General features: G+C 32.2%; 5 protein-coding genes across 5 annotated transcripts; 2 read left to right on the top strand and 3 right to left on the bottom strand.

The window, feature by feature from the left end:
• Nucleotides 1–151: 151 nt before the first annotated feature.
• LOC123698444 (leucine-rich repeat protein 1) lies at nucleotides 152–3,472 on the bottom strand. Its single transcript, XM_045645062.1, has 4 exons — nucleotides 2,718–3,472; nucleotides 2,541–2,632; nucleotides 1,949–2,103; nucleotides 152–584 (listed from the first exon to the last, which is right to left on the bottom strand). Exons 1-4 carry the CDS (start codon nucleotides 3,286–3,288, stop codon nucleotides 161–163), a joined length of 1,242 nt encoding a protein of 413 aa, XP_045501018.1. The 5' UTR covers nucleotides 3,289–3,472; the 3' UTR covers nucleotides 152–160.
• Nucleotides 3,473–6,651: 3,179 nt separating this feature from the next.
• On the top strand, nucleotides 6,652–11,036 carry LOC123698439 (protein SMG5). Its single transcript, XM_045645057.1, has 4 exons — nucleotides 6,652–6,944; nucleotides 7,055–9,275; nucleotides 9,541–9,739; nucleotides 10,232–11,036. Exons 1-4 carry the CDS (start codon nucleotides 6,871–6,873, stop codon nucleotides 10,675–10,677), a joined length of 2,940 nt encoding a protein of 979 aa, XP_045501013.1. The 5' UTR covers nucleotides 6,652–6,870; the 3' UTR covers nucleotides 10,678–11,036.
• Nucleotides 11,037–11,151: 115 nt separating this feature from the next.
• LOC123698440 (protein ENL) lies at nucleotides 11,152–14,642 on the bottom strand. Its single transcript, XM_045645059.1, has 3 exons — nucleotides 14,474–14,642; nucleotides 14,149–14,339; nucleotides 11,152–13,917 (listed from the first exon to the last, which is right to left on the bottom strand). The coding sequence occupies exons 2-3, from the start codon at nucleotides 14,330–14,332 to the stop codon at nucleotides 11,867–11,869; spliced, it is 2,235 nt and encodes a 744-aa protein (XP_045501015.1). The 5' UTR covers nucleotides 14,333–14,339; nucleotides 14,474–14,642; the 3' UTR covers nucleotides 11,152–11,866.
• A 3,988-nt stretch (nucleotides 14,643–18,630) lies between these two features.
• LOC123698438 (39S ribosomal protein L34, mitochondrial) lies at nucleotides 18,631–19,191 on the top strand. The gene is made up of 2 exons (XM_045645056.1): nucleotides 18,631–18,825; nucleotides 18,903–19,191. The coding sequence occupies exons 1-2, from the start codon at nucleotides 18,788–18,790 to the stop codon at nucleotides 19,123–19,125; spliced, it is 261 nt and encodes an 86-aa protein (XP_045501012.1). The 5' UTR covers nucleotides 18,631–18,787; the 3' UTR covers nucleotides 19,126–19,191.
• On the bottom strand, nucleotides 19,188–21,807 carry LOC123698437 (solute carrier family 25 member 46). The gene is made up of 7 exons (XM_045645055.1): nucleotides 21,424–21,807; nucleotides 21,246–21,343; nucleotides 20,987–21,165; nucleotides 20,835–20,891; nucleotides 20,423–20,638; nucleotides 20,132–20,342; nucleotides 19,188–20,008 (listed from the first exon to the last, which is right to left on the bottom strand). Exons 1-7 carry the CDS (start codon nucleotides 21,593–21,595, stop codon nucleotides 19,721–19,723), a joined length of 1,221 nt encoding a protein of 406 aa, XP_045501011.1. The 5' UTR covers nucleotides 21,596–21,807; the 3' UTR covers nucleotides 19,188–19,720.
• Nucleotides 21,808–22,045: the final 238 nt, after the last annotated feature.

The following is a 22,045-nucleotide window of genomic DNA, read 5'->3' as shown; positions in this document are numbered from 1 at the left end:
TATATAAAATATTTCAGTTCCTTTTTAAAATATTTAAATGGGAAAAGTTAATTTTACAGAAGTACAATTTGAATGGTAGAAAAAAAAACTTTTCTATTGAAAATGATCACACTTTAAAATCAGTCATTTAATTAATAATACTTCAAATAAATAAAATCGATCACATATTATATTTCAAGAGACATTTTGGTGAACAGAAATAACATTCAAAATCAATTGCACTATTAACATTATTATTCAATAAAGTAACCAGTTTAAAACAGTCTTTGAAGTCAAATTGTTTAATAAGATATACATTATTTAAAACTGGTCTTCCACAAACACACACATTTGCATTATCTAGTGTTTCAACTAATGTCCTGGGTATAATATATGGTGCATAAAATATATTGTTTCTTAACACTATTTTTGCTGACATGTGCACTAAACTGCCTATACAGAAATCCCATTGCGATAGATTATCTTGTTTAAACTTCATATCCTTATTTTCAAATTTATTCAAACTTAAATCCAATTGTTCAAACCGACATTGCATGAGGCTGCATGGCAGAGATTTTAAATTATTCTGACTTAGTGTGAGGAATCTGTAAGCGAAATATGTAGAACTATAGTTAGTAATATTATGTGATTGTGTTCCTAAAACATTGTATTGTAACTTATCAAGTTTCAAATGGCCTGGATAAAGAAGTCAATTGCGACTATTGATATTATAAGTGAAACTTGGATTTAGATTTGCCTGGCCTTTGATATTTATAAAGACTCAGAGACCAGCATGAGACTAGGAAAAAGCCATTTATGTACAGCCCCCGGAATCACAGACACAATAGAAAATCTATTGTGTCGTGGTCTCATTGGGCCGCTCGGTGGTCAATGGGTTAATGTGACAATATTCAATAGTAGATATTGTTCCCTGAACTTGAATATCCACCACAATAATTAAGTTATAATACAAAGTTAATATCATTTTTATGTAATAAGACACAGAATTTTTAAATTAAAGACTTTAAATCATTGAAAATGTGGAATGATAAATGGAATAAAATATGTAATAGAGTGTTTCTAGTCTTTAATTTAGAAATATATTACATTATTAGAGATATAAAAATCTTAAGTGTAATACATTAATCCATTTCATAGACATGGTAAGCATTTTAAATGTAACTTTAGAATTAAATTGATGTATTATTCAAATGTTTCAAAAACTATTTGTTTAATTTACATCTCAAATGTGTTTTTCTTATTATCATATAAGTTAAAAAAAGTTGTAAAAATAATTTGTTAACTACAGTGTAAACTCTATATAACGACACTCCATTTAACGTCAAACTCCGTATAACGTCAAGATTTCTCGACTTTGATTGGTTTATATTGTTGTCTATACAATAATACACTCCATATAGCATCACGCTCACTCTAATTAACAACCACAATAAGACATTACCAATTACTAGGAAGTACTGACTAAGTTGCCGAAATCAATGAAAATGTAGTTGTGTACATTCTTTTTTACTGACATACCGAAGATTCTAAGAAATGCAGTCATTTGTTTGTTGTGTGAATGAACTAACACATGTTCACCTCAACTACTTGGCTTTCGTTAGTTACACGTTAAATAAAAAATTCTGCATGCCGAAGAAGATGGAAGATCTGCCAAAAAATTGAAGAAACCTCAATATGAAGACCTTGATCAAGTGATGATAACATGGTTTCATAGGCAATGTCAAAATAATATTCCTGTCTCGGGACCAATCATGCAATTTTCCCTTTCTTTCCATTTAACGACCACTCTCTATAACGTCGAAAAATGCACGGTCCCTTAAGTGACGTTATATAGAGTTTACACTGTATATATTTTTGTTATATTTTATATGATTTTTACTATTTTTATGTGGTAAATGGTAATGTATTTAAGGATATAAGTAATATAATAACTTGGTGTCTATATTACCTTAGATTTCTAATTCGTCCTAAAGAAGCTGGAATCTTCTCAAGCATATTTTTGTCCAATTTAAATGTTACTAAATTAACCAATTTCCATATATCTTTAGGAAGATCTTTTAATCTATTACCACTTAGATCTAGCAGTCTCAATGTCTTTGTAATCTGTAAGAAATAAAGATTGATGTTTAATAATTTTTTTATTCCATCATTTTTTTTTTTATGTTATGGGGAGGCAAACGAGCGGGCGCACTGCCTGGTGGTAAGCAGGTTGCGTCGCCCATAGACCATAACAAAGGTTATGGTTGTTGCCTACCAGAGAGATATAGGAAGGATTAAGGGATTTGGAAGGAGTTAGGGAGAAAGGGGCGAGGATGGGAGGGACTAAGGATAGGAGAGGAGAGAATGGGTTGGGGATAGGAAGGGATGTGGGCTGAATGATGATGATGGATCATCGATACATTACTTACTAATTATAACTTTTTGTACACATTCAACTCTTTTAATTGGTTAAGTCATGTTGTCAGCAATAATGTGTATTTGAATATCTTGGATTCATAGACATTTAATTAATTTCAAATTTGCTTAAAAAAAAGCATTACCTGTGGTCCTAACAACCATCTCCAATCAATATCTGTTGGTTCCCCAAGTGCATTGTTGGCCAAGTACAGCTCACGTAAGGCAGGCATTCTTGCTGTAAAAAATATTTAGATATTTTATATAACATATAGTTAAATATGATGTTGATGTTTTAAAGAATATGTAATATGTATATTTACCAAATTCATAAGGAATTTTTTCTATTTCATTATTGCTTAAATCAAGCACAGTCAATCGGTTCAATAAAAGAATGTCACGACGAAAATTGTGCAACTTAATCCCGACCATACAAAGAGCTTCAAGTGTTCTTGGAAAACCTTTTGTAGGAATATCAGCGCGACTCGCTACTGTTAATTTCGTGGGAGCATTATCTTTAACAGTAACACCAATTAATGACAAGTTTGAAACTTTCAAACTTTTAGTATCTCCAGTTAAACATGATTTTAATAAATTAAGAAAACTCTTTAACTGTACAACTTCACTTTTCACGCACAAGTCATGAGGTGGTTCATCAAATCTTATTGTGGCTTTGCCTTCATTTAAACATTTAACAAAAACTTGCTTTATAAATTTCACTTTATACTTTGTTCCAGTTTTATTAACTGATGAGAAATGGAGAATAAAGAATTCTGCGTCAGTTTTGGGTTCTTTGCCTATAGCTAAAGTAGATTTAATGTATTTTCCACTAGATCGAATGTTCAAGTTACTATGAATCCTGTTTACAACCTCAACTTTACACATTAATTTCATTTTAATAATTTATTTTTAGCCCCCGACGCAAAAACACGGGTGTTAAAGTAACTAAAAACGCAGTATAACCATTCATATAATATTAATCAAATACACAACAATGTTATTAACTTTTTACTCCATAAAGTTTTGGTTTTGAACTCAAAAATCAAATATTGTTGTTTAATTTCAAAATGTCATTTCTATCTAATTAACCCGCCAACAAGTGTTACCATTTAAGTAGCATACTCACCAAGAAGCTTATATCTAATACACTGGAGATTTCGGTATGAACATTGACGTGTAACAAGAAAATATTGCCCAGTTCATGTTTTTTATCACTTTCACACCTAACTTGGTATTGCCACTGTTAATACGAAGTTTTCCCAAGGCTACTATGTATGCTGTAATATTCTGTGCAAAAGGTTAGTTTTTGTACATGAGTTTGTTGATAAATTGCCAACAACGTCATTCAGAAGCATTGTTGGATGAGACAATTATTATTTATGCTAAATAAAATAAGTATCTGGACCAATTATTAAAAAGCGATACTCCCTGATTATGGGTAGTTACCATAATAAAATTGTAGCAACTCTCACTTTGACAATATGGCATAAGTGTCAAAAAAATTGCGTCGCTTCGAATATATAAGTTAATATTGTTGCTTATTTAATGAATATTTTCCGAATATAAAGAATGCATTGTATTGTGCAAAATTGCAGAAGTGTTTGGACACCAAATTCTGGCATAGAATTTCACAGGCAAGTGTATATTTACGTTATTTACAATATTCCTCAATACTCCTGCATTTACCTGTTTAGAATCATTTCAATGGCAAAAATTGTAAAATTTTGCATCATTTTAGAAAGCATTCATGTTAAATTTGTTATTTTCCTAATACTTTATTCAACAAGTTTTCAATAAACAAAATTAACAAGTAAGGTAACCATGATGACGAGTTTTTATGGATAGTGAAGAGAATATATTGTAATAACAATATTATGATGAAATTTAGAACACCATTTTCAAGATTTTTACTAGTAATGAAACAACACTCGACATCGGTATTGCACTCACATGTAGTTATAAGATTGTTCGTTTTTACATTGAAATTTATACTTTTTTAACTTACCTCATATTTTTTGTTTTAGGTATTTCAGCTTTCCAAAAAGTAAAATAAAAAGAAATATATGTGCCCATCAAGGGTAAAATTACTGAGGATTACGACCCAGAAAAAAATACCTTTTGAAAAATAAACTTTGTAAAGAAAATTTGGGCAAGGCTGCTATAAACAGTTTTTCTTTGATGATTCTGGCTTGAAATTGACCCGTCGAAGCAACGCAAGAAAAAAGAAAAAAGAAGATCTGAGTAGCTAACAATTTGGTAAACAGCATCTGATGCAAAACACAACTTTCCTCTATTTACAAAGGATGTTAATGCTATATATCGGTTCATATCCAAGCTTTGTAGCCAAAAGTTATTTATAACTATCATTCTATACCAATTAAAATTGTATGTACCTACCTATAAAGTATGACCATAATATTATAATATAAATACTGTTAAAAATATATGTCGTTATTATTTATAGACCATGATTTTTAGTTTTTTCTATTTTGAAAAATCCTGAATTTACAAACCAGCGTGGTCACTCGACAGAAAGAGACAAAAAACATGACTGACGTCATTGAATGTCATAGTTTCTTGTTTCAAGTTAATGGTCATAGTGCAATCTCCAGTGTATTAGAGGATATAAGCTTCTTGATACTCACGATTCAATTTCAGTAACAATCTGTTGACACAATCTGCAGTGAGCTGACAGATTGTGTCGTGTAGTATAGTTGAGGGCACGTTGGGGGCGTAACCCAACATGTTGCGTATTGGATCGGCGCGGAAGCAAGGCCCTACTCACGGTTCAACACAACCAACAATCTGCTGAAACAATTTGTTGCAGTCGCGATTGAGCGTTCTCTACTCACGATTCATCCAACCCTCAATCTGATGACACAATTTCATTCCGCGATTGCTTGCCACAACGTGTGCACGTCACGTTGATGCCTGGCCTGATGCTAAACCTCAACGCAATAATACGCATTATTAATGGATATACTAATTTATGAAATATAAGATAATTATCTTTGTAGAGCTTGTATTTTTTCCAATTTTATTGATAGATTTCAAGGGCTATAAAGTATAAACGGCTATAAAATATAAACATCTTCCTCAAATATGTAAAAATGTCTTTCCCGCCAAATTCCGCTTTATCTCAAAACCGCCATTTTGCGATTACTGCATTCTTAACTAGTTAACTAGTTAACGCGGCAGCGCGATTGAGCCGAGATTGGAGCAATCACAATACTCACGTTTCAACACGCACACAATCTGCTGAGACATTTTGTCTGGTTGAGCAGGCTACTCACGATTCAATTTCAGTAACAATCTGTTGACACAATCTGCAGTGAGCTGACAGATTGTGTCATGAATAGTATAGTTGAGGGCACGTTGGGGGCGTAACCCAACATGTTGCATATTGGATCGGCGCGGAAGCAACCAGACAAATTGTCTCAGCAGATTGTGTGCGTGTTGAAACGTGAGTATTGTGATTGCTCCAATCTCGGCTCAATCGCGCTGCCGCGTTAACTAAAGCAGGCTCCTCACGATTCAATTTCAGTAACAATCTGTTGACACAATCTGCAGTGAGCTGACAGATTGTGTCGTCAATAGTATAGTTGAGGGCACGTTGGGGGCGTAACCCAACATGTTGCGTATTGGATCGGCGCGGAAGCAACCAGACAAATTGTCTCAGCAGATTGTGTGCGTGTTGAAACGTGAGTATTGTGATTGCTCCAATCTCGGCTCAATCGCGCTGCCGCGTTAACTAGTTAAGAATGCAGTAATCGCAAAATGGCGGTTTTGAGATAAAGCGGAATTTGGCGGGAAAGACATTTTTACATATTTGAGGAAGATGTTTATATTTTATAGCCGTTTATACTTTATAGCCCTTGAAATCTATCAATAAAATTGGAAAAAATACAAGCTCTACAAAGATAATTATCTTATATTTCATAAATTAGTATATCCATTAATAATGCGTATTATTGCGTTGAGGCTTAGCATCAGGCCAGGCATCAACGTGACGTGCACACGTTGTGGCAAGCAATCGCGGAATGAAATTGTGTCATCAGATTGAGGGTTGGATGAATCGTGAGTAGAGAACGCTCAATCGCGACTGCAACAAATTGTTTCAGCAGATTGTTGGTTGTGTTGAACCGTGAGTAGGGCCTTTAAGTTTTATCCAAGCATTGAAAAATCGGCCCTTAAAGATATTTTTTATAAAAACATGAAGTTGGCAACATTAAAATTTGGACGTCATTATTCAATTTCATATTTCATCATATTTTTATTATGACGTCTGATCTCGTGTGAGATATTTTGGTAAATTTGGTTAATAAAGACAAAACGCAGAAAATACCAATCTGTTACTGATTTTAGTATGATCACGAAGCAATGATTCATAAGTCTGTAAATTTTGACTTTTCTAAAACGTCATCTGTATTAATAAAAACATCTTGACATGTTGATAAAAATTAAAATGACTTGAAAATGAAGAACGGATGCAATGAAAACTTGGATATAAAAATTATCGAGCGCAACGAGCATGCGAAGAAAGTTTATCGGTAAGAAATATTTTTTATTTACGTTTTCAAGGGTCTCAATCGAATGTTACGTCGAATTAAAAAAAAACATTGTTTGTCTTTGAAATCTAATAAGAAATGTGTAATTCCAGATATGTGAGCGATATCGCTAGACGTCTCGGGGAGGCAACAAGTGGGAGCAAAGTAGTCGCTGATTTATTTACCATTCATATAGAAGTTCAACGACAAAAATTGAGAGACAACTGTGAAAAACTCTTTTTCCTGGATCCTTTAAACTACGGCAAAAAGTCCCTTGAATTGCTTTGGCGTAAAGTGTATTATGATACAATATCTACTGCTAAGAAGCTGCGCGAATCTGATAAAGAATATGATAACTATTTACAAACACATATTGTCTGTGGCATAGGTCACTTTCATCACTTTATTTCCAGAGTCCAGTCAGAAATGAAAATTCATATAAAAGAACTGGATTATGTCCCCCTATATCATGATGAAGAAAATCAAGATGATATTAATTATAAGCCACCAGAAGATGAGTACCAACTTTGCAGATCCGTTTTGTACTCTTGCTTAATATATCTTGGTGACTTAAGTAGATATCAGGTGGAAATTTTCAATACTGCTGAATCTTCTATTGCCACACGTTATTACCTTCAGGCTGGTCAAATAGACTTAACATCAGGCATGCCTTTTAATCAAATAGGTAATTTATATTTAGAGAAAAACTACAATTTAGATTCAGTCAGTTCCTATATACACTGTCTCAGTTGCTTAGCACCATTTGAGGGTGCAATGGGAAACCTGTCTAAAATTTTTGAGAAAAACAATCAATTTTGCAGTATGCTTAATGAGTCTGAATCATGCACCCAATCAGAACACATTCAAATGACAGTAGCAAATTTTTTATGTTTAATTGAAAAGTGGTATTTGAGCAAAGATGATACCAATATTCCCAAAATGTGCAGTACAGTTATACAACAACTCAAAATTTCAATGGACTTTGATAAAGTTGTACTACCTGATATAAATAAAAATTATAATGAATTTGTACAAGCTTTAGAAGAGGAAAATAACAATCCAGCATATTTGAACCCAACTATGATTCACAACATTGTCAAAATCTGTCTTTTTACTATTGCAAAACTGAAAGAAAATAATGAAGCAAAAGCTTTTGCATGTAAAGCATTCACTTTAGCTTTTTTGTCTCAAATATTGCAAAAATTGCATGCACAATTGGAAGACCTCGGGCTTTATAATCCTGCAAATAAATATTCATCCAAATATAAAACTTCTATAAATGTGTCATCCAATGAATTGAATGGAACAGATGAACCACAAAATGAGGAAATTTATGATGCCAATACTGTTTTACCAAATGGTGATAATGAGAATGACAATGAGGAAGAAATAAAAGATATTGGTTCAGATGGAGACTCTAAAGTTGTTTTGAATGGTGATATAAAAAACAAAAAAACATTGGCAAGGAGACGACGTAGGCGTAGAACTGCATCTTCAGGAAGTTCTGATATAAGTGATAACACAGAAAATAGTGAAGATGAAAGCGATGAAACAGATTCTTGTGATAATGATGATCTGTCCGAATCAAGTTTTCAGTCTGAAGATGAACAAAGTGATGATATATCACTCCATAATGACACTGATGAGGAAGAAGAAGTAATCAATGGAACTTGTGATGAAAAATCTGATTCACAAAATAAAGATGAAAATAATGTGGACGAAGAGTTTGTTGAAATAGATAAATCCACAACTGAAGGGAAACCTATCAAAAAAGATTTAGACATAGAAGGCATTAAAAACTTCTTACTTGGTGATAACTTTTTGCCTAGTCTTAAAATATTACAAGATTGGGTTCTCACTGAGAAGGAACTAATATTGTCTTGTGGTGAGAGTGGTGAATCATTATTTCAATGTGTTGTTAATTTGTTGAATATATTCCAACATTATTTTAATCAGAAGAATAATGATGGTCTCATTAATAACAACTGCAATATTTTGATGCAAGCAAAGAATGTTGCGAAAAAATTCAAACTTGAATATAAATCTATCCCATTGCCTGAAGATATAAACTTGCGTGGGACAAATATCGGAAAATTCGATAAAGATGCCGCTGAATGGCAAGTCATGGAGAAAATGAAATTAACTGTATATGAAGAAAACATTATCAGAATATTGAATTTTATCGACTTTGGGAATCAAATAGCTAAAATAGTTCCAAGAATACGATTTAATAGAACAATGAAGATTTTCTATTTGAAAAAAGTATTCCCAACCAAAGTAAGCACAAAGTTACACCACAAAAGAAGTAGGGAATGGCATAATTCAAAGAATCAAGTAAGTAGCTCCATAGAAAATAATTGTAATTTAAAAAATATTGTTAATTAGTTGAATATGTAATAATAAACTCATAACTTATACTTATGTATAACTTAAGTATACAAAAATATTGTGCTAACCAAACCAATGTAATTTATTCAATAAAATTTTATTCCCTACAGTGCAGACCGGCAAAACAATATATACCGGTCAGCTTATGATATAAATCCTTGTAAAAAGTTTAATTAAATACTTATTACATTTTTTGAAATACAAATTTCAGATTGACAAGAAAGAAAGTGGTCTTTTGCGCCGTTTGGGCCATCTTTGGTTAGCGTCTAGAGTACGCGAATTGGAATGTACTGGACAAACAGAAATTCCTTCACTGCTTGCCGTTGACACTGCTGCATTATATAAACACCTTCGTAGAGTAAAACAGCTAGTCAAGGCACGAAATTTCATATTTCTTGTGCCAAATGTTGGTAAGCATCATATTTAATAATATTATTTGTCCTTTCTCGATTTCTATACAAAAATATTCTAATTTGATTTAATTTAATTGATTCTTTTATTTGTTCTCGGATACGTAAACTTTAGGTTGATGTGGGTTTTTTTTATGCCGTGAGGCACGAGCACGAAATAGTTCGTCAAAGTACTAATTTGTAGCCTCATCGGCCGCGGCATCGTGAGCATGACGACATGAATACGTACCTATAAAATTTGGTTCCTTTTATGCAGGCGCGCTATTCAAATGCTGTATATGAAAATAGTCGTTGTGCTTGCACCTCTGATCTGTCTGTCTTAACTATTTAAATCATTTATTTGTTTTTTTTTTCTATATGTTTTATTTCTGTCTGTTTATTTTAATGTGTATTTTGTGCGTTATTGAAACACACGTTTATCTCTAGCTATCGTAAATATTTGTAAACAAACTATTACTCAAAATTGATTCATAAAAACATGCTTGATTGCAGTTTTGCAAGAACTGGATGAGCTGAAACGGGAATGCTCCGCGGCTCGCGACGCTATACGCTGGCTCGAAATTCAACTAAAAAGCGGATCTAGATATCTAAGGACCCAACGTCCTGGGCAAACGAAACCATTACCTTTGCTCAAATATCCTCGGAAAGCTCCACCACATGTCCATAACTTCATGCAGATATTGGAATTTTGCAACCATTTCACGTCGGATGAGAAACAATTGCAAGGTGGAAATGGGGATCCAGATAACACGGTCCAAGGGAAGTCCGCGCCACTCCTTGTTCTTTTAATTGGAACAGAACAAGGGAAAAATGAAGATACATATAAAGAGATCAGTTTGATGGGCACAGCACAAGCAGCGGGCATCTCTGTTGAATTCATTGGCGACTTTTACGCTAAGTGGCGCCAAACTGGCCACAAAAATGGTAAAAAGAGGTGAACATTGCGATGACATCTTTGGACCTCGACTTCAATAGGGGGAGTAATACATCCCTCTCACCAAGTGAAATAAATCACACAGATGGTATGAATATGCCTGCGCAAAAAGAGTGTTAAATAATGTTAACATGAAATTTGGCTGATGAGTCGGTTTTTATTCATTTTGATTCGAAATTGTTAATTTTAATTCATTTCCATATTTTTTTAAGTAATCAAATCTTTTGGACATCTTTTTATGTTTCTTCATCTTTTTCATTGTCATAACTGGGGTATAGTCATAGTCGAATTGGTGTATCTTGTTACTTTTCATTATTTTCGCAAGTTTATCATCATTCATTAAATAAACCACATTTTTGTTTATTACTTTTTTTATTTACCTCCCATAGTTCTTGTATCCTTCAAAATTCATACATAAGTTTCTGATAAAATAGTTTCCCTAGGAATAATGTAGAATTCAGAAATTAAACAAAAGAAAAAAATGTTATACACTCTATTTATTTTTTAAATATACCTTAATAAATGATAAATAAAATAAATTATATAACAAACTCAGAACCAAAGGCAGTATCCAAATTAAAAAAGAAATCTGTAAGCACTGTCTCAGATTTATCACATTTCTTATAATTACATATTATGATTGTAGTGTAAAATAAAAGTGCCAATAATTAAGATTTCTGTGAAATATATTAGTAAAACAATAAAAACATGGTAAAAGTTGTGAGCGAATATTATAGTTTGCAGCTAAGCATGTCTATGTATGCCATATTTGAAAACTAATCATATCTCACTTATCCATGCAACAACATTTACATAGCCTCATATGATCTCTGTGACCACGGAGGATTAACTTGAGTTTCAACTTATATATTAAATCAATACATTAATGTACAAAATATACAATAAGTTCTTTAACAATCTTTCAACAGTCTTATATCTTTACATGCCTATACAGTATTGCACTTAAAACTCCTCAAATGGGTTATTTTCATTAAGTATATATGATGATTGAGATTATTCTTAACTTAAATATATTATATTATTCTATAACTTAGCTTTCCAGACAGCAGCAATAGTTTGATAATACATTCTAAACCTGCCTGTATGATTCTTATAAATATCTGTACAATTTCATTATTTCAGTGCTTAATATAATCATTTAAAATAAGCATTGATTAGTGTCCAAAAATGTGCTAACAGCCAACAAGTTGAATGAGCTGTTGGACAGTTGACCTATCTAACAAACACAGATCAAAATCAAAAGTTTGAGTAGTCACTTCATATCTGCCCGTTTCTGCAATTAAATTCACAACCCTTTCGAGATCTTCATTATTTTTAATCATCATTATGCGTTGTTGCAGGCCTCTTAATTGAACCATATAGTCTGGAGATAAATCTCCTGGTTCTGCATCTTCCCCTAAACTACTTGAGACCCCATTGTCTTGTACTTTAGTTTCCATGGATGTTGATGCACTACTTTCACCACAGTCTGTCTCATTGTTTGAAGGACCAGAATCTGCAGGCTTTGCTACTTTACGATTTTCTATTTCTTCTGCTTCTGCCGCTTTTCTTTTGCGTCTTTTCTCTTCTTTTTTAGAGGATTTATCTTTGTGTTTCTTAGGTTTTTGCTGTACCGGAGGAGTATCAACTACTGGTTCAGGTATGATTTCAGGTTCAGGATCAGGTTCTGGCTCGGGCTCTGGTGTTGGTTCACGCTTTACAACTGGTTCCGGTGATGCTTGTTCTGTTTTCACTTTGATATCTTCATCATCATGTATAATAGACCCTTCAGAATCTGAATGACTACTGTTCACATCTTCTGCTCCTATATGGACAGCTTTCGCCAATCCACTCTTAGAGCTACATTGTGATGCAGTATCTATCGATATGGGTGATGCTAGTTCAGGTATGTGACGTTCTTTAGGAATTGGTGTTTCTCTTTGCTCTATTATTTCTACTTTATGTTCTTGTGGTGTTTCGCGTGATTTCTCATGTTTGTGTTTTTTCTCCTTAGTTTCTTTATGCTTTTCTTTTGACTCATCTCGTTTTTTATCCTTTTTCTTATGTTTGTGTTTTCTTTCAGACTCACCTTTTTCTTTTGTTTTGTGTGTTTCAGACCGCTCTTCAACATCTGGTGGTGGAGTTTTTCTTAAGTTTTCAATAGAAAATTTATTAATTGGTTTTTCTGGTTTTGGTGGCCTTTCTTTGACAGGTGATTCTTTTGATTCCTTTTCTTTAAAGATTTCTCTTGCTTTTGGTATTTCTTTTACAACCTCTTTTTGTGGTTCAGGAGGTGATTCTTTATTCTTATGACTTTCTTTCCTGTGTTCTTTTTTCTCTTTTCTCTCTTTGTCTTTATCATGGCTCTTTTTCTCCTTCTTCTTTTTTTCCTTTGATTCTTTCTCAGGTTTGACTTCATTCCTTTCATCGGATTTAGGCTTTTTCTGCTCAAAGTTCTCAGAATTATGTTTTTGTGATTTATATTCATCTTTAATACTTGAAGCACTACTAGAACGTGGTGCAGGGCTAGGAACTTTTCGATTTGGACTGAGACACTTTTTCTTGGGTGGTTCAGGAGATGGTGGTTTCTCGTTCATTCTTTTACTTGCCTTTTCTTTAGATCTTTCCTGTTCTCTACTGTGATTTTTTACTTTTTCAATTTTTTGTTTATCTCTCTCTTCCTTTATCTTAATTTTATCAGGTTTAGCTTCTTTGTGCTCATGCTTAGATTTTTTATCAGAACTTGATCTTTCTTTTTCTTTCTTTTCTGACTTAACCACTGGAGTATTTTTTTCCATTTTCTTTGGATCTGGTGAAACTTTTGGTGGCTTTTGTATAGGAGGTCCAAAAAGTGTTTCAAAACTACTGGTTTTAAGTGGAACTTCTTCTTTGTATTCCTTAATCTTATGTTTTTTAACATTCTCCGAGGAAAGCTTAGGTTTACTAACAAGTTGTGATTTTTCATCAGTAAATGAATCTCTACTTCTACTTTCCTGATCAGGATTAGTATAAAATGCATTATTGCTTACAGGTATTCCTCCACCCTTTAAAAGTTTCCTTCTAAACTCATCATTAGGATTTTGAAATACATAACGATCTTTGAGAAAGCCACTTTGTTGTAAGGTCAAATCATATGTGAATTTAATTTTCTTAGGTTCATCTTTATTTTTCAAATAGATTTCAATGGGAAATATAAATCCAGCATATCCAGACTCTTTTATAGAAAAAGGGGGATCCTTCACAACTGTAAACAATACATAATCATATTTTAGTGTCTTTAAATTTTAAAAAAATATCTTCAAAATATTTCAATTTTTATTTTTCATTTGAATAGTAGTAACTAAGTTTGTGATTTTCGTTAAAGCATAAATTATTTAACGAAACGAAGACAATGTTTACAAATTCAAACATAAAATTTGTAAATAAAAATCACAATATTGAAATATATTTGATTTAAATACAACACATCATTTACCTCTTCTTGGCTTTGGAAAAGTTTCGTGTAGGTGAAAAACAACTTTGTCAACAAAGTGACTGATATCAGCTCCCTCCTGACCGCGTACAAATACTTCCCAATCATGAGTGAAACCCTCTGGAGTTTTCTTTGACTTCATTGAAGCCTCATGCCCTATTTCAAAATTAACTTTAATCGACGACATTGTTACCCTGCAAATATACCAATATGTATGTAAATAATGCCATATTTATTTATATCTCTGCTTAACTGTAATGTAATACCTATAGCGATGAAAAATAAAAATAAGTAGGTATAAATATAAGGCAATAATGATACTACTTACTATAACTTAGTAAATACATGAACAAATATGTTTTATGACAAATAAACAATAGTTTTTCAATCATTCACACTTTTATAAATCTACGTATTGACGAAAATAATCTTTTAGCGCCCTTGTTATTTTTGTCCGCCATATTCAATTTTCGTATTATTCTAGTTCGACATCGACAATTCGACATCAACAGACAGATTAAAAAATGATAATTGTGACTTGTGAGTATATTAAAATTGTAACTAATATTTCTAGTTTTAAAAATAAACTACATACTAAGTTAACATTATAAATTATTAAACATGTCTAAATACGAAAATTTAAAGTTCATAATATTATACACATACAAACTCAGACATACAAATCATTTATTGATTTTTTTATGGCAATATTATTATGCCTCCTCCACACTACTCGCGAAGTTGAACGAGGTTAGACGAATAGAATAATGTAGAGAGGCACTTCGGCTTACTTCGTCCAACTTTACCTCGCCTCGGCCGACTTCCGTTTGTTGTCGGTTTTTGCGCCCGAGTCAAAGGGCACGAAGTTACCTGAAGTTCGTTCTGAATATGAACGTATGCGCTCCTCGCGAAGTTGAACGAGTGTGTATTGTAGCACCGCGGACTTCAGTCAACTACGGCCGAGTACTTCGCCGAGGAACTTCGCGAGTAGTGTGGAGGAGGCATTAGTACAGAGCAAGAAGCTTATATCTAATACACTGGAGATTGCATTATGACCATTGACTTGTAACAAGAAAATATGACGTTGAATGACGCCTGTATGTTTTTTATCCCTTTCACACCAATTTGCCAAGTTAGGTGTGAAAGGGATAAAAAACATACAGGCGTCATTCAACATCATATTTTCTTGTTACAAATTAATGGTCATAATGCAATCTCCAGTGTATTAGATATAAGCAAGAAGCTTATATCTAATACACTGGAGATTTCGGTATGAACATTGACGTGTAACAAGAAAATATTGCCCAGTTCATGTTTTTTATCACTTTCACACATAACTTGGTATTGCCACTGTTAATACGAAGTTTTCCCAAGGCTACTATGTATGCTGTAATATTCTGTGCAAAAGGTTAGTTTTTGTACATGAGTTTGTTGATAAATTGCCAAAAACGTCATTCAGAAGCATTGTTGGATGAGACAATTATTATTTATGCTAAATAAAATAAGTATCTGAACCAATTATTAAAAAGCGATACTCCCTGCTTATGGGTAGTCACCATAATAAAATTGTAGCAACTCTCACTTTGTCAATATGGCATGTGTGTCAAAAAAATTGCGTCGATTCGAATATTTAAGTTAATATTGTTGCTTATTTAATGAATATTTTCCGAATATAAAGAATGCATTGTATTGTGCAAAATTGCAGAAGTGTTTGGACACCAAATTCTGGCATAGAATTTCACAGGCAAGTGTATATTTACGTTATTTACAATATTCCTCAATACTCCAGCATTGACCTGTTTAGAATCATTTCAATGGCAAAAATTGTCTAATTAAGCATCATTTTAGTAAGCAGTCATGTTAAATTTGTTATTTCCCCAATACTTTATCATTTTTCAACAAGTTTTCAATAAACAAATTTAATAAGTAAGGTAACCATGATGACGAGTTTTTATGGATAGCGAGGAGAATATATTGTAATAACAATATTATGATGAAAATTTAGAACACCATTTTAAAGATTGTTACTAGTAATGAAACAACACACGACATCGGTATTGCACTCACATGTAGTTATAAGATTGTTCGTTATTACATTGAAATTTATACTTTTTTAACTTACCTTATATTTTTTGTTTTACGTATTTCAGCTTTCCAAAAAGTAAAATAAAAAGAAATATATGTGCCCATCAAGATTACTGAGGATTACGACCCAGAAAAAAATACCTTTTTAAAAATAAACTTTGTTAAGTTAGCTGAAATTTGTGCAAGGCCGCTATAAACAGTTTTTCTTTGATGATTTTGGCTTGAAATTGACCCGTCGAAGCAATGCGTTTAAAAAGAAGATCTGAGTAGCTTACAATTTTGTAAACAGCATCTGATGCAAAACACAAATTTCCTCTATTTACAAAGGATGTTAATGCTATATATCGGTTCATATCCAAGCTTTGTAGCCAAAAGTTATTTAAAACTATCATTCTATACCAATTAAAATTGTATGTACCTATAAAGTATGACCATAATATTATAATATAAATACTGTTAAAAATATACCTATGTCGTTATTATTTATAGACCATGATTTTTAGTTTTTTCTATTTTGAAAAATCCTGAATTTACAAACCAGCGTGGTCACTCAACAGAAAGAGACAAAAAACATGACTGACGTCATTCTAGATCATATTTTATTGTTACAAGTTAATGGTCATAGTGCAATCTCCAGTGTATTAGATATAAGCTTCTTGGTATAAACCAAATTAACGAACATAATAGCACAGTTGACAGATATATACTACGTACATACAGTTAGGAAACTAAGCCCCTGCGATGAAATTATGACGTATAGCTATAGGGCTGTTACCTTTTTGATATTTAACCGACTTCAAAAATGGAGGAGGTTATCAATTCGGCCTGTATATTTCTGTTTGCTTTTTTTCACAGTTGATTTTGTGGTAATTTTGAGATTAAAACCCGTTAAAATACAAAAATGGTGTAGCCTAAATATGAATTTACAAGAAGAAACAATCCGAATTAATACAGCTTGTAAAAGTAAATAAATACGTTTTTATCAGTGCTATATTTCGAAATCTTGTTTTGTTATGGACGCCGAAGGCTATTTAATGTACCTAAATTATTTATAATGCTTGATATTTGTATTATACATATATTCAATAATTATTTTAAACCAGAATTTACAATACTTGTATGTAGGTATACCTACTAAATTATTTTTAAAACGATAAATTAAATTAAATTAAAAAACACAAAATATGCAAAAATAAATTAAAATTACATATTATTATACGAGCATAGAACCTCTACCTTCTTGTTTTAGGAAGAAAAAGAAAATAGTTTGACAGGCTTAGTGCTTGACAAAGTGGAGACGCCACGTATCGATAAAAATACAATAATTATAATATCTATCTTTTTCTTCCCTAATATTTACGTAATTATGCACATAAATTTAAACAAGATTTTTTAAGGTTTCAATTTTTTTAGATTTTTGTGCTCTTCTAGATTGCGTAAAAATAGATGCGATCTTTAAACAGAATGGACTCCTAATATTGACTACTAGCTTCCGCCCGCGACTCCGTCCGCGCGGATATCGGTCTTCGCGTGGATGGTTTATTTCTCTATTTTGAGTAGGTACCTCTGACAATAAAATCTTATAAATATCTATTGGACCCAATTCCCAAATACGGCTAGGCCTTTAATAATACGCAACGTGTGTTCGCGGTTCTACGGAACAACGTCTATGGATAAAACTGAAAAATTAAGATTAATTTTTTTATACGTATTTTTCCAGGATAAAAAGTATCCTATTTTACGCCCAGGATAATAAGGTATAATTATACCAAGTTTCATCGAAATCGAACCGCTAGTTTTCACGTGATGCCTTCACATACAGACAGACAGACAGACAGACAAAAATTTTTTTAATCACATATTTGGGTTTGGTATCGATCCAGTAACACCCCCTGCTATTTATTTTTTCAATATTTTCAATGTACAGAATTGACCCTTCTACAGATTTATTATATGTATAGATTTGTATATCATTTTGATAGAAAATAAAAACCTAAAATTAAAACTCATGCATATCTATAGAAATTAAAAAATAGTCTCATTTTAACTTGTAGTCAGATACGGTATTTACAAATATATTTATTGAAAGGGCTACAAACTGAAACAATCGATATTTATTTAATATGAATTGACATCACTTTAAACTTTTTTCCATACTATATTCAAAATCTGTGGATGTGTCACCCGCTACTATCGATCCCCCTCAATACCCTCGTAAACACGCTTTATGGGGGGGGGAGCCATTTCGAAAATTTTGTATGAAGTTTCCTTACTGTATGTATCGGTATATTGTGATAATAGGTAGGTACCTAGGTCAAGAGCTTTGTACTTGGAATTTGCTCTTCTGAGGGAATTTGGATGCTAATCTGTGATTCTACCTACGTGATACGTCCTACGTCAACGTATGTCAAAGTCAATGTCAAAATCTCAGAGCAATATATAATCTACCAATTCTCACTCATATTACCAAAAAATCAAATTAGTGCTATACATTTATCTATTTTCCGACCCAGCAAGGAATAGAAATAAGAAACAAAAAACTATTTAGAAGATAACAATGTCTCGGTTATTGGCGGCAGTAATACAACCCTTGAAGTAATGAATAACAACCTCCAATTTAGTTCCTTATTCATTTGACTTTTGGTCACATTATTTGCTACCTCTTATTGCAGGTTGGGTCTACAAACTATTGCTCCAGCAGCAAACACTACATTGGTAAAACCGGACTCATGTTTGTTAACTTCTATAAGAACGAAAGTACGTTGCTATTTCCCTAGGCCCAATGAAGTAAGGCGAGTGCGGCGCCATGGATGGGAACAGAGATTATCGACTCCAACTGGTCGTAGAGTAATTATGCGAAGAATCTTGAAAGGTCGATTTGTATTAACTCATTAGTAGCCTAGTAACTAAAATCTTAGAAGTAATGTATGTACTATAGTTAAATAAAAAGAAATACAATGATTTAATTATTTTATTTATGTTCAATTATTATTTTCGTTCCTCTTACATGCCTAAATGTGTACAAAAAATATTAAAGATAAAAATGATTACACATGCAATCATTTTCAAGACAATTAGCAGTTTCATAATGATCTCAAATCTAACTACTTGTTCAAACAACCAATACTAAACATTGCCACTTATGTCTTATTGTTTGTACTATTATAAACAGCCTCCAATTGAGATGATTTTTGGTTTTATAAGATAAAATTTCACTGGATAAAAAGGTATCATGAATCATTAAATTAAATAAAATGAAAAATAAATACTATATTTTATAAATAATAAGGAATGTATTCTATAGGTCTGATAACTAGATAAAAAATCAAATCCCAGCAATTACCTAGTATAATTTATGTAAACATTTGCACTGAATACAATATTTGACATAAAGAAAGAATCTAAATAAATATAATTTATAAAAATAACAATAAGTCCTCCAAGAGAGACTGCTAAATAAAATAATTTAACAAATGTTGATTTAAAATTTCTAATTGAATAAGTATTTTTGTTGAGAATGAACTGATTCATCAGAACTGGTAGGAGTGTTAGCGGGTTTTAAAAGATTTGACATTTCTGCGACTACAAATGTGGTGAACTTAATTATAGCCAGATGTGCAGCCAGCTGTAACACAAGGGCTCCAAAGCCTTTGTACAGTCCCCCTATCCCCTCTTTGGCTATTGTTGTGTTGTAACAATCCATAAAACCTTCATATCCAGTTAAAATTGGTGTAACTGATGTGCCCGTGTCCAAATTGTCAATAATTGTTCTTGTACCCTGTAAATATAAAATATGTCATTCTCATACATAACTAAATAGACAAAGCTATGAAAAAATAACTCAACTTATTCATAAAGCAAATATGTATTCAATTAGTGGATTATAAAAAGAGTACCATACCTGTATATGAAGCCTATGTATTATTGTCTCAACAGGATAGAATATTATTTCCATTGCAATAAAAGAGAATATGTTAGCCTTTAATTTCAAATCCTCTATTAAGGGATTGGGGAGACTTTTGGGATGATTCATGTCATACGAAGCACTCAATTCATGCTTATGTCTTTGTTGGAATTGTAATATTCTCACAGTAATGCTTTTTAAAGTTATGCTGCAAAAAAAAAAAAATATACTTTTTTGTTCCAATGGGTTAATAAATGCATAAAATTATGTATTTGTTTTTATTCTTACTGAGCAAAATATTTTGTAAGCCCAAAGGCTGCTGTAGGCAACACTATTGCCCATATAGGCAGCATCCTGCCCCTACTCGGTGTGCCCCATTCCAATATACGCATGAAACCCTCTCTAAAGACATCAAATATAGCCGGCTTATCACTTGCTATATCACTCTGCACTGTCTCCACTAAACTTGCAGAGTAAAATGGGGTTATCACAGCCAAACTTACACTGTAAACATGAAATAATAACATAACAGCTTTAAATTTAATAGGGAAGCATGTTGGCTGTATAACTTAGTTTATAGTTTACACAATATTAACTTATAAGAATCATGACATTAATATTTAATTCATTCTAGTTAGAATCACAATCTAAGTCTCAAATCAAAATACATAAAAAATATTGTATGATACAATCATCTCACCATTTTAATGTCATGTGCTGAAGAAACTGGAGAACAGAATTGCATTTACTAATCTCTCTGGAATAACATATAAACATAAATGAAAATCAATATTAGAGGCAATAATTTTAATTATAAAATTGATATACCATCATATATTTTAATATACTCACTTTGGCCAACCAGTTCCCTTTGATAGAACATCTTCAACAGCTAAATTGAGGCCCTTAACTATACATGTGGAACCAATGCCTTTCCATAGAGTGGTCACATCCTGCCGCCTATGCAGCCTTGCTACCACAGGCAATAATGTGTAGGGAACAATGTGGTAATTCCTCAGAGAATTGTGGACCTTAAAAAATAAATAAATAATCAAGTCTGTATATATTTTGATGTTATGTTTATAACAAAGTCTACATTCAATAAAATTACCTGACATTGCCTTCTCAATACTATAAATGGATGACTCAATAAATTCTCAGTTACTAAGCTGGCTACACTTATTGCTGTTGTCACATATGCATTATTTTCTGAAACATAATTTGTAAATAAATTGATATATTTACGTAAATAAATTGATATATTACTATATACATGTATTTTTACATACCTTCTTCTGAAACATCATCCATTACTAAAGGCGGTCCTTGATACTCCTCATTTAATGGAGTGTGATATCCATATATCTGCTGGTAACGAGTATCATAGAGATCATTCGTTTCTCTATTGGGATCCAAACCGTACGGTCTGTTATAATTACTGTAATCTCCAAAACCAGCCATTGAATCTGATCAAGCAGATAGCTGATATGTAGTGGTCAGTGGATAAGTTACAAAAACATTTTCTAACGTATATTTCTATATTAGTTTTTGCCTGTAATGCTTTGGAAAATGAAATAGTTATGATTTCTATTAAATTTTTATTGCAGATGTAGCTTTACAGGAAATATGGTACAAAAGTCAGAGCTCATTAAAAACCAAAGAGCTGAAAAGTGAAAACTGAAATGCCAATGTCATTTGTGACATTGCGCTGTCAATCTGTCATATCAAATTATTTGATTGATTCATATAAGATAATACGTACGAGTTATAACTGCTTTTATATTAGATTTTAATCGATAAAAAAATAAATAAGAGACGTTCTTGTATTCGTTGTAACTACTCTTTGCTCCAATTTATTTAATCAGTTTAATTCACAGGTTTAATTTAATTTCCGAAAAAAAGTGAACGAAG

Source organism: Colias croceus, chromosome 16 (genome assembly GCF_905220415.1).
Source record: "Colias croceus chromosome 16, ilColCroc2.1".
Classification (NCBI taxonomy): domain Eukaryota; kingdom Metazoa; phylum Arthropoda; class Insecta; order Lepidoptera; family Pieridae; genus Colias; species Colias croceus.
The sequence above is the reverse complement of the archived record's forward strand: the minus strand, read 5'-3'. Positions and strand labels throughout refer to the sequence as shown.

Coding starts and splice junctions, on each gene's coding strand:
- LOC123698444 (XM_045645062.1), bottom strand. CDS start 3,288: ATGAAATTAATGTGTAAAGTTGAGGTTGTAAACAGGATTCATAGTAAC. Junction 2,633..2,717: donor AAAAATTCCTTATGAATTTG/GTAAATATACAT, acceptor TATTTTTTACAG/CAAGAATGCCTGCCTTACGT. Junction 2,104..2,540: donor GATGGTTGTTAGGACCACAG/GTAATGCTTTTT, acceptor TATTTCTTACAG/ATTACAAAGACATTGAGACT.
- LOC123698439 (XM_045645057.1), top strand. CDS start 6,871: ATGAAGAACGGATGCAATGAAAACTTGGATATAAAAATTATCGAGCGC. Junction 6,945..7,054: donor CATGCGAAGAAAGTTTATCG/GTAAGAAATATT, acceptor GTGTAATTCCAG/ATATGTGAGCGATATCGCTA. Junction 9,276..9,540: donor GGCATAATTCAAAGAATCAA/GTAAGTAGCTCC, acceptor TACAAATTTCAG/ATTGACAAGAAAGAAAGTGG.
- LOC123698440 (XM_045645059.1), bottom strand. CDS start 14,332: ATGTCGTCGATTAAAGTTAATTTTGAAATAGGGCATGAGGCTTCAATG. Junction 13,918..14,148: donor TTTTCCAAAGCCAAGAAGAG/GTAAATGATGTG, acceptor TATTGTTTACAG/TTGTGAAGGATCCCCCTTTT.
- LOC123698438 (XM_045645056.1), top strand. CDS start 18,788: ATGTCTCGGTTATTGGCGGCAGTAATACAACCCTTGAA. Junction 18,826..18,902: donor GCAGTAATACAACCCTTGAA/GTAATGAATAAC, acceptor CTCTTATTGCAG/GTTGGGTCTACAAACTATTG.
- LOC123698437 (XM_045645055.1), bottom strand. CDS start 21,595: ATGGCTGGTTTTGGAGATTACAGTAATTATAACAGACCGTACGGTTTG. Junction 20,343..20,422: donor CTTACAAAATATTTTGCTCA/GTAAGAATAAAA, acceptor TTTTTTTTGCAG/CATAACTTTAAAAAGCATTA. Junction 20,009..20,131: donor TACATAGGCTTCATATACAG/GTATGGTACTCT, acceptor TTATATTTACAG/GGTACAAGAACAATTATTGA.